Below are 12511 nucleotides of genomic sequence, written 5' to 3' on the forward strand. Positions count from 1 at the left end.
AGTACCGAGGCCATTTCATTACAACCACAAGAATATCAATATAATTGCATGCTAATCACTTACCCTGACCAACCGTGAAAACAAAGGGCTACGGGTATAATTTGCATATTCTGAACTAACTTAGGTGACAGTTGCTGCTTTCCTCTCATGTGATCATTGTGCCGGTAACATTTGATGAAATGTGCATTAAACCCAAACCTCTCAGGAATCAAATCGGAAGAGGAGCCCTGGGCCTAACACACATCTTTCCACATTGGTCATGCATTGGGGGTTTTAGGGGGGTGGGTTCATCATGATAATTGTAGGAATTGTACTCTTACAATGTCAGCATTGTACTTGTACATTTCTTACAGCAGATTAAGAGATATATAACAGGTAGCCTGTTTTACAGTTGCTGATGCTTGGCAAATGTGCCCAAAATAGTGTGTGGAGCTGATTTTAATGACCACGCCAGTGTTTTTCCTTATTTTAACTTGTTTACTGTAAAGGTACAGCAGGTAATGAAATTTTTTTATTACCTTTTTATTCTTTTTCATCAAAGCTACTTTATCAATGCATTATAATGATGCTAGAATAATTGTTATGCAAATTTCTGGGTGGTGAGTTCAAGTGCTGGTGAGAGATTCGGAAATCTGAGTTTGTTTTTTGGGCAATCACCACACCTTTTATATATATTTTATATATAACAGTCCACACTTCCAGTTGTATTTAAAGGCAATGATAATCAAATACAATTTAAAAGCTATGTTATGTTTGGGAAAATGTTCAACAGTAGTGTAAAGTACAAGCAAACATGTAAAAACATTGGCATGGTCCTTTAAAGTAACGTATTTATATTTGATATATTTCTTTGTTGTAGACCATATTTCCATCACTGAAGTCATCTAAGAACAAAGAGGCATGGACTGCCTCTTGAAGGACTGCTTTGGCCACCAGTCACAGCTAGATAATTTTCAGTGAATAAATTCACCTCTTTAGGCCTGAGGGAGCAAGCAACTGCTGTGCGTCAGTGAAAGCAGGAAAACAGGTAGGGAAAAGGGATAAGGAAGGAAGGAAGGAGGGAAGGAAGGAGGAAGGAAGGAAAAGTGTGGGTATTGGGGGTAGACATGTTACCTGGCTATGACAAACAGCACACAACTGACACCCAAGCAAGCCAGCAGAATATACATCCAGATATCAGGCGAGAGGGGGTTGAGGAAGGAGAAGACCCCAGGGTTGGTGCCGTTGGGCTTGCGGTACAGGATACTTATCCCCAGCGTCATGTAGGGCTTCGAGAAGTCAATGACCTTCTCTCTGACGTAGGTGATGGCCAGAGGAGCCACTGCCAAGTCTGCTTTCTGCAATGACATAATATGGGTTGAGTGGGGTGGGTGGTAGGTGTTTGAGTCAACCAATAAAAAACAAACAATCGAATTAACATCTGATTTCTGTCGACAGCTGGTCTGGCCAATGTGTACAGGATTTAGAGCCCCAAGGATTAGCAGTTAGGAGGCTGAGTTTTTCTGGAAATTACAGGTTATATGTCCTTCCAATCCTTCTTATGTGGTGTCAAAGGTGAGTCACTGAGGCAATTTTGGGATTAGATTAATCTTTGATAAATTATCCCCCTCAAACGTAAGATTAGCTGTTTTTGGTCCCTTGAGGTTTCTTTTTGCATAATCCCTCCAAGAAATAAATTATTCATCAAACAGTGCCAGTTTTACTGTTTTCTTTTTCTTCCGTAGATTTCCTGCTTAAGGTTTTTGAAATTCTGTGGGTGGCGCCCTTTTCTTTTTGAGTTGCTAATGCTAACTAACTAACTACTGTTTAGTGGTGAAGTCGCAAAAAATGGAAATGAATTAAAGCAAAAATGACACACATGTCTCAGGCACGATTAGGTCATTGCATTGTTGGTTATTATAAGTAAATAAACTGGCTAGAAAATGCAGGAAATGGTCATTTCAGATTTTTCCCCCTGCATCTTACTATGTGCAGCCCTGGTGAGAGTTGACTCACATGGTCCATTAGCTCCCGCACCATGCCGTTCCATTGGCCCGTGCTCTCATCCAGCGCTCCGTACTTCCCATCTTCCACTAATCGCACCTCATAGCGGAACCCCAGGATGCCAGAGAGCTCCCTCAGCAGGTCGATACAGAAGCCCTCGAAACGGTCGTTCCCATACAGAGGCTTGTCTGACTTCTTAAACATCACATATGGCTCCTCCTGTACAGGGGAAACAAGTTTAGCTGTTGTTCTTTTCTTTGTGTGTGCTGCTTGTGTTTTCATTTGTCTTTGTCTACCAGTATGGTGGATACACGCAGGGATTTGTTAGCCAGAGAGTCTGTGATGTTGGATGTCTTGCTTTTGTGAGACTCTGTCATATTCAGACCGCTGGGAGGATCCCATGTTCCAATCTGTTGAAATAGTTCAGTGTCATGTTTATAGCACCTTGTCTACCGATAAGAAAAATAATATTAATATTTTTCTTTAAGACTCAGAAGTCACACATCATCAACTACACCACTGTGTGACACACCTTTTCCAGCCCATCCTCCTTCAGACTGATGACATCCAGGTCAAAATCTGTCCTCAGTCCATTGGTCTTGTTAAAGAGAACACGTCCTGTCAAACCATCCCAGTGAGCCTGCAGTCAGAAGCACACAGCATTATAAGCTAGAATCCTCAGCACCGCCATTCCATTAACCTCAATGTATCGTCTTTTGCAACAATATCAACCTAACTGCTAACCATAAAACTTTTTTTTGTCCCAATTATGAATTTTGTCTGGCTCTCCCTTCATTGTCTATCTCAACAACATAACAAGAAACAATAAAGCAGCCGGAATAGAAGCAGGTTTGACAGGTAAGAGTTCATTATGCATGTGGTTCATTGTGCTTGAAGTTTCACTTCAAAGCCATTGGAGGAACAGACGGGCATGGAGAGCGATAGCAGACACAAGAGGGGGAGGAAGCGCAAGCTACTACAATGGCTCATTCTGAAAATTACCTGCAATGATACCATCCACAGAATGAAAGAGCTTTGTAGAACAAAGCAAATGGCTGACCCCGACTATAGTTAAGGAGACACACAGAGGCTTTGATATAAACACGGTGGAGACATGCACGGAGAGAGAGTAGGAGACAGGGCGTGAAACATCACAAAAAAACATGTTGTTGCTGTGGATAATAAGGTTGTTATTTAGATTACATTTCAATGAAGATTATTGTGTTGTTGTATTGTTAAGATTAGGCAATAAACTTGTTATAGATGTTTATATGGGTTTTAACATGAGGATCGCAATGTCCTTCAAGAGAAAGACAATAATACTGTAATGCAAAATGTGCAACTGAAAGGAAGTTCACAAAGGAAATGTTTGCAAACATATAATTGCGCTGATCAATACAACATGCGCAAGCTACAGTGTTCAGCAGATTCCATAGGTGAAGACAGGGCGCACATTGATAGCACTGATGGCTTTGTACCTCTTTGATGAGGCTGATGAAACGCCCCCCGAAGCGCCACGGCTTGTGGCGATTACACTGCAGAGAGCTGACTGTGATCTGCTGCGATTGCTGCACCGCCACCGCCACCACATGCACGGCGTCGTACATCAGCGCTGCATCCGTCTGCAAACAGGAAGGTGATATCATTAGACATTTTCACAACACTGCCAATACATCTGTCCACATGACCTTTAATCCGTCATTTGTTCACCTGTGGAGGGACACAAGAAGCTGTGTGAAGTCTCGGGTGACGTGCTTTATTCTTTTGTCAGGACAAGAGAACGTAAATTAGAAGTAATGCCAGCAGTAAATGCCCCGCACAAATGGCACGGTGTCTCAGCCTGTTAGTAAAAAATACCCAACCACTGTCTGAGGCAAGGAGAAAGCTCCGCCAGGGAGAGTCTCTCGGTGGAAGGCCGGCCTGTCACTGTGACGACTAATGGGTCCTGATGGGTGTGCCTGCTCTCTAGAGGGAGGGAACGCAAAACAGGCACCCGTGCATACGGGACAACTCTGACTGGCAGACTTGGTGTAACATGCTAAGTACACAAAACAAAGCATAGCTGGGATACATGTTTAACTGCATTGAAAAACACATATGATAGCCATCCATAAAATCCCAGTAATAAGTCATCAAAGGGAGTAAATGCTTGAAATTTCTAACAGTGTGATGCTGAGGTTTATCTTTACTTTCTGCCTGGCACACATGAATTCCTTTCATGCCGTCTGTCCTCACAGTTTGAGACACTCTACATTTACCCAGGTCAACACATTACAGCTTTGCTCAGATCCTTTTACTATGGTCCCACACAGGCTGAAATACACTGTGGTGATCTTATTTGACAAGTCCTGGATGACCAACCTGCGAGGGAGTATGAAAAATGACTTTGAGACCACAAAGTATCCGCAGCTATAAGATCTTTGTGGAAGCGCCCGCTGTCAGAGAGAATGAGCAGGGCTTCGGCAGAGCTTGGCACACAGCAAGAGACCAGTGAGCTGCTGTTCAGCTCACATCAGTTCCCTATGTTGTCTCTATAGGCGCAGTAGAGCATCCATGCCATCCATTTGGAAGAAAAGGAATGCAGAAAGGGTCTGGGAGGGGCAGAAATTGTGCTACATGTACAATTTATCCAACCTATATTTATAGTGGCAGGTCAATTAAAGAAATAAATCTTACCCCCAACAGCAAGAAAAGAGAACATTCAAGATAGAGAGGAGGGGAGGGAGTGGTGTGTGGTTGTGGTGGTGGGCATATTGTCAGTTTTTAGCTCGTCCCCTCAGTTCTCCTGTGCTTTTGGAGTTTGGTGACTGCTGATGTCAAAGGCAGCAGCAGATCAGAGGATGGGAGACCCATCTCTGAACTCTTTCATCCCGACTGCTTCCCTGGGAAAGGGGACAGCTACTGCCATATCTGCTCTCCCAGTGCAGGCAGGCAGTGTGTGGATGCAAGTGTGTGCTAGTGTTGTGGTGTTAATGGCAAATGCAGATTAGGAAAAGAGTCTGTCATTCTGCTAATCTATTTTATTGAATACTGGGGTGGAGTTCTACACACAGTCAGTATCCAAACACTACTTTCTCCACTGAAGGAAAAGATTGGATGTCCAATCATCCAATTATTGTGTTATAAACTATATACACGTTTTTTTTTTTTTTCATTTTTAAACAGCTCAATCTGGTTTGAGAAAAGTTAAAATAATCACATTCAGTTTCAGTCCACTTCTAAAGTGCACGATACATTTTGAATTCATTTATTCAACAAATTCACTTTGGAAATGGTTTTAGTTTGACAGTGACAGAGTTGAATTCCTGCAAGTCAAATAAAATCTGTGCAGCTTTCTACTAATCTTTTTTGTTCACCTCTTTATTTCAGTTTTTGCTTTTGACCTTTTCCTTCCAAAATCAAATCAATATTACATTCCTATTCTTCCATCTATAAACTCTTTATTAATTTGGGTCACGCTACAGCATGCACAGTATTTCCTAATAAAACATTATAAATATATTCAGTGAAAAACACTGAAAAACACAAATCAGACATCTTTTTCACTAAAATTAGATAGAGTTTGAAAGTTCTGCTTGCAAGTTTATTTTTATTTTCTCCTTTTTCTACTGACTAATGACCGAGTTTTAAATCCAGCTGGGATATTTTAGCACAACCTTGATGTGTGACTGAAGGCTGATAATATAGGATTTTTTTTTAAATGAAAGGAACTATTTTATGAGAAATCACATACTGCATATGTGCGTACACTGTTTCAAAATTAAAACTTTGACATGCTACAATGACAATTGTATCACGTTCTAATAATATATACCTCACGGCCCTGTCCAGAATTTTTATCTAGGCAACGATATAGACGGGAAATTGTTTATTGTAACATAAAGATTGATTTTCCTTCAAGATATATCAGTCTATTTAAGAACAGGATTTTATCAGATGCTGTACATTGTAAACACAGTTGTGTTTGCTGCAGTGTTTGCACTCTGAGGCCAAATACTCCACCGAATCCCCCATCAGCCTCTTTGTTTGAATGATTTATGCCATTCTATTTGCTATTTCAGACTTAACAACCGTTCCTGGAAACATTTCCTCCATCTTTTAACTTTTGATTGCCGTGATATATCAAATATTGTCTGGTTCTAATGATTTATGTGGCAAAGATCTTTTTCTTATTTGCCTTTGCAACAGAACAATTCCTGAAAACCCCTTTGTGATAGAAACAAAGAGAGAGGCTGGCATCAAGTGGAAGAAGGAGAGAAGTGGGGGGACAAGTGAAATGATGGCTCACAGCTCTGGCAGATTGCATTCAATTTAAAAACAATCCAAGAGCGATCTTGATATTTATTTCAGAGCCAAGCATGGGTCCTATGGGGTGTTTTAAGTGCTTTAAGTGAAACCACTCTCGAACCCCAGGGACACTCAGACAGAGAGGGGAAAGGGTTTCAAACAAGATGCCCAAAACCTTTGTTGCCTCGACTTTCTCGCCTCTCTCTGTCTCTCTTTCACTCAAACACCCACATAACCATCTTAAATCACACACAGAGCTCTCGCTGCTTCAATAAAAGTACCAGCCAAGATGCCCTTTTCCTAGGCTACATTTAATGACTCATATTTTTTTCCACGCCTTACATCTTCCTTTCCACCCCATGATGTCTTAGTTCATCTATGCATGTTCCCGCTCTCATAAACATGACACATGAGGAGCATACAAATAATAACACACACATGCAGGAACCAATTAGCAAGATGTGTGTATGCCACACACCAAAACGGGAACACGCTCAGACATAGTGACAAACCTCAAGCTTCCCAGAGGAATGCCTCGTTTGTTGTAGTTGCATGCAGTTTCCTAAATTTAGAACAGGTGAACTGCAAACTATACTGAACTTGCTGCTGTGTGTCTGTCTATGTATGTGTGTGTATTTACACAAATATATTCCTTTTCACTGCATCAGTATTCACACCAGCTCTCCACCTGTGCATAATTCCTCTCATAATGTTGCACCCTGAAAAACAACATCTCTCTCTCAATCAGTCGTCCTCTCCCCAGCATTCCTCTAAACACACACACACACACACACACACACACACACACCACGATATGAGAAAAACATGCGATAACATTGTTGAATATCGTGAAAATTATATTACTTGCGTTAAATAAAAATATAGTGTACTCAATTATGCATAACTGCTGCTTTCAGTATTTTGCTAAAATACAACAAATTACGTGGTGAATTTAAAACAAACGAAAGAAAATCATTTTCAACAAATTGAACATTTAATTGAATAAACAGTAAAAGGCACCACTAAAAAAAAGAATGACATTTTCTTTTTAATGTGTAATTTCTTACTGATATTTTCTTTCAACTAACACAAAAAAATCTCTGTCTATTGCGATATGTCGCAGCCTTTCGTGATATGTATATTGCGGCAGTTGATATTGCGATGACGATAAAAAAAGATATATTGTGCAGCCCTAACACACACACACACACACACACACACACACTCACACACACCCTGTCTGATGATGGACCTGTACTGCCATTGCTTGTGTACAGTAGAACTCCACTGTTTATACATATCATATACATCTGATTAGCCCTAATGAGATTAGCACTGACCTGTTATTCACCATGCATCACTGGGCTCCAGCTGCCAGGCCCAGAGCAACGCAACGCAATGCAACACGCACACACATGCATGCACGCGCAGCATTGCCATCAGCATCAGAGTCACAGTGTCAGCGGGAGAGAGAGAAACTCATTGTTTTCTTGGAGCCAAATTCACTCTGCCCTCAGATCACAGACAGACCCATGGGGTTTGATGATTTGATAGAAGAAGGAGGTAATTATTCATTTCATTCCATAGTTTATATGTATGTCGGTACAAGTCTTTGAGTCACACTTTCTGCTGTCAGACACATTACTGCTTTTCTAAACTTTATAATGTTTAGCAATTAAATCTTCGTTAGTTAATTCTCTGTAATAACTACACCATGATATTTAAATTTAACTCACCCCCCACTAAGTGAGACAATGAATTTGATGAAATTGTCACGAGGAGAATGGACACTGGTGGGAAATGTCTTCACATAATTAGGGATGAATTTTAAACTTAGCAAGAAATATGGACTCTTAAAGAGCAGCTAGTGGGTGAGCGAACCACATTGACAAAAGTGGATTCTCTGAAAATGGATGAGGCTACATAACACTTCCTGTCATATAAATTACAATGAGGATTTTGGGAAATACATGTATTTGCTTTCTTGTTGAGAGTAACATGAGAAGATTGATACCCCTCGTAGCTCTGTGTAAAAAAGCAAATATGCTAAATTCCCAAATTTAAGTATTCCTTTAAAGTCCGAGAAGCATACAGTTTACAGATATTTCTGATGCCTCAAAATTCTCTCAATATTATTACGTCTTTGCTTTTTTTAGTACTACTGTAGTAATTAAATTCTAATGCAAGATGTATTTCTGGCATTGGTGTGTTACATTAGACCCTGGGGGATGAAACTGAGTCAGTGCACTAAGAATTGTGCAAACTTTGACTTCTAGGACAAAAATGAAAAGACAAGAGTTGAAAAACACTGAAATGTGACATACGTGATTTATGGGGCATATTATGGCTGTTTGAGGCCTCGCAGCAGAGAAGGGAAAGCAGGCAGTGTCAAATCATTTCGGTGGGGAAAAAGCCCTCGGGTGACTGCAGCTCCGTATGGTGCCATCTCTCTCTGTCCATAACTTTTCCACTCTGTCTCTCTTTGTCTCTTTCTTTCTGGCCACCGATGTTCTTCCCCTGTCTCTCCTTAGTCCGGCCTCCCTTCACTTCTACTGTATCTCTTTCTCTCTTTCATCCCTTTTGTCTTTCTGTCTTCCCTCTGCCTTCCCCGGTTGCTCTCTACAGTATTTTACTGAGCTGTACATGAGTGTTGCTTAGAGTGTGGGTATATTTGGGGCTTTGCCAGTAGTGTCACTGTCATTTTCCCTCTTTTTCTGTGCGTTGGAGGTTTAATCCCTTTCTCACATTGCATTTCCACATGCTGAGGCAACAGAGCAGCTTTGTTGCATTTTTCTTCTTTTTAAAATTAGTTTTGTTGTTTTTTCACAGGGAAGTAAGACTGGCTTCTTCCGACGAGGACCCCTGGGCAACGGATCCATTGATGGTGCAGGATTTATGTGAAAGCACATTCATGGTTTTATTGTAGATTTAAGCACATTTTAAAAGGGAATAAAAGGACTACATTGCAGCTTTTTTTGTTTAAAAGAAAGCACCCTGTGAGAGTGGTGAGAGAGTGGGCTGAACTCTCTTTGGTGTATGTGTATTCAGTTTTGATGTAGTGCTATTAAAGTATCTTATTAAATACTGACAGATGCGTGAATGATGACAAATCCCCACTCTGACCGAAACACTTGCCTCAACACTGTATATTTATATTCTGTAATGCCAATAAATAGTATATTTGAACTTCGGAAAAACAGTCAGAAGGGGAGAGAGAGTTAGTGACCTTATCAAACGTTGAAAACAAACAATTTGTATACATAGCTAAATGGGAGAAAACATGCACAGACTGCTCATACTAACTAGCTAGTCCCTCTTCTGTTTGTTCCAAACAAACCCCTGATGCTGCCAGAATCACGTTCTTGCACACAAGATTTTTCCCTACAGAAATGTCTAATTTTGGGTGAAAGCAAAAGCAATGAGCAGAATATATTAATTTTGCACAAAACAAGATTACGAGTCTACAGCCACGCCAGCAGCTCTGTGAGGCTGCATTTATCAACAGCAGTGCTTTGAGCTAAAAGCTAATGTCAGCATGCTAACTTGCTTACGAGGACAATGCTAACATGCTGATGTTAAGCAAGTTAGCGTGCTAAGTTTGCAAATTAGCAAGTTAACACAAAGTACAGCTGAGACTGATAGGAATGTGATTTGTGCATAGGTATTTGGTCATAAACCATAATATTGGATACATTCAAAACTTGACTTCCTGAGAAGAAAAATCAAGGGTTTACCAAAGTTATTAACATATTATAAGTCATCCTGAGGGGGACATTTCATGAGAATCCTTTTAATTTCACTCAAAACCACAAATGTTACCCTCATGGTGGCGCTGGAGGAAAAGTCATGGGATCACCACAATCAGTTATGGATACATTCTCTAGGGATTATAATTATGTGTACAGAATTTCATGGCAAACCATCCAAGAGTTGTTCAGTGGAGACCAAAGTGGTGGACCAACTGACATACAGACCTACATTACCATCCCTAGAGCCATGCCGCTAGCTGGGCTAGAAATGGAGGGAGGGAGATCACAGATTATTATTGCAAGTAACAGCACAATAGAAACATCAAATATGATACGTGCCTCACTATTTTATTAAGTCTGACAAAAGAGGTAGTGAATGCTCGAAGCAGTGGTGTCCGACCAGACCCTTCAGGCAACAGCATGCTGTTGGCAGCACCGTCGACTTCAGAGTTCACCATAATTAGCACCATGCTGCCTAACCTACATCTGATTAAGTGGCTGTTTAACATGATGGCCTTTCCTCATATTTAATCAGCCTCCAGCCATGTTTAGCTTAAGAAGCTAGGAGCTGCCAACTGATTTTTCTTCCCCTCACTTCATCAGATAAATACACTTTCCAAAATTTCCATAGTAACATAGTTTTTGGAATTCAAATGATATTGTTAGGTAATCTGTTAGCCGGTGTTTTGTCGTTTTAACCTATTTAAAAAATCTATTGTTCTAAATTCCACCACTCCATCTCTCTCCTGCTGCCTGTTTTTGCTCACAAAAGGCGTCTATGGACCAAGGGATCATTGGTGCTAATAATGTTGATGCAGTGCCAAGCCCAGCTGGTGGTGCCCGGCACAGGGCATCGAGTGTCTGCTCTCCACAGTTGCTGTCTTTAAAAGGCTCTCTCTTCTGCCAACTGGGATCAGAGGGAGGGAGATCACATTGCTGTAATGGACGCAACCAACCTGTGAACCTGTGTGGAGTGCAGCCTGGTAGCTCTGCATATCAAATCCAACATTGAAGCACTGCCCTATTCTATTTAGCTGCGAAGAAAATGTGTTATCAAAGCACCGGAGAGCAGGTTGCAATAACACCTTATTAGAGCCTGATATTTAACAATATATATTTTATATATATATTTGAGGAAAAAAAAACTAAAATGAGAAAGTGGCTATAGGTGATACAAATGACAAACCTTTAACTGCCAAATTATGTAATTGTTTCACTGTTTTTAGACATTTTTGGCATTTATGTACTTTAATCCTTTGTTACTAATAAGCGGACATTAATATTGATACTAATATAAATCTGATAAGCTAAAATTGGCCGATAATAACAGTCATGCTGATGCATCGGTTGGCTGCTGAATTAAATATAATCTGGTGCACTATATGTGGGTATTTAATGAGCACTTCCAATATACTGTGGGACTTATTTAAGCTGCAGGGGGAAAACTCAGTTTTTGAACAAATAAAATGAATCCCCAAAAACTGGATCTAATTTCCAGTAAAGTTTATTTGTGCATTGATTCATATCAGGCAAAATAACAGAATGTGTCCTCTTTTCAATATCACATTGACTGGGGAACTCCAAATTTGGCTCCACATCCACACCGAGGACTCTCATTTGGTTGAAATGCTGCATGAATGAAGCTCACAAGGGAGAGGGATTCATGTGTCGCTATTCTCTTGCCATTGTCAGATTGCAGGCAGCCATGTGCTCCCCAACAACAAACCTGAGCCAAGTCCTCCCCTTCAGAGGAGCCACCAAACGTGGGGAAGTGAATCAGACATCTTACAGTATGTGCTTCACACTTACACACAGTACAATACAAACACATCTAGCAGATTCCTCTATACCGTTCTTGTTATGTGGGTGGCTCCTACTCTACTCCCAGCAGTGCTTGTTAATGCCACAAGGTATCTGTTCTCTCCCCCCTCTCTCCCTCTTTGTCTGTCCCCCTGTACATTTTTCTACAACAATGCTCCCTCCCTGTTTCTCTTGCTCTGTACACAGTACCCCTTTATGCCTTCCAAAGACACAATCTTTACTCTTAATATAAACAAATCATCCGCCCCGACAAGTTAAAAATGTAAACTAAAACCTGTTGACATAATTTCAGTCTTTATTAATCTGGGGGTCACTTGTGGTACCGGTAAGTGTTATTTAATAATACAGGTCCCAGAGTTCAGTTCATAATTATGTGTATCGATCACTGAGGACAGCAAACACACCTTGAGTGGCCACTCAAACAAACACTGGCTGAGAGGAATCCATTGTATCATTGTTTTAATCGAAGTCTAACAAAGAAGTCCACTGAACTCACGATCGAATGTTGTCTTTATTAAAATGCTCGTATGCTTCAGATTTTGTCTCAAGAATAACGTGCAGCAGCCATGTTTCACAAAAGCTTGTCAAATGATTGTCATTCACAAATGCAGATAAATTGGCAGATACAGAGTTGGTTTCAATTAGTGAAATGTGTCCGAATTACAAGGAGA

General features: G+C 40.6%; 1 protein-coding gene across 2 annotated transcripts in view; it reads right to left on the reverse strand.

Annotated features, from left to right (window-relative positions):
* The window catches only part of LOC120546833 (glutamate receptor ionotropic, kainate 2-like), a 61633-nt gene that overhangs the window by 19611 nt on the left and 29511 nt on the right, over positions 1-12511 (reverse strand). For both annotated transcript variants that reach the window (XM_039782059.1, XM_039782058.1), the window contains exons 7-11: positions 3462-3605; positions 2516-2623; positions 2280-2393; positions 1996-2202; positions 1114-1337 (exon numbers count right to left, since the gene is read on the reverse strand). In XM_039782059.1, coding sequence (XP_039637993.1) covers positions 1114-1337; positions 1996-2202; positions 2280-2393; positions 2516-2623; positions 3462-3605 — 797 coding nt within the window. The remainder of the gene's footprint in view (positions 1-1113; positions 1338-1995; positions 2203-2279; positions 2394-2515; positions 2624-3461; positions 3606-12511) is intronic.

This window comes from Perca fluviatilis, chromosome 18 (assembly GCF_010015445.1).
Source record: "Perca fluviatilis chromosome 18, GENO_Pfluv_1.0, whole genome shotgun sequence".
In the NCBI taxonomy this organism is placed as follows: domain Eukaryota; kingdom Metazoa; phylum Chordata; class Actinopteri; order Perciformes; family Percidae; genus Perca; species Perca fluviatilis.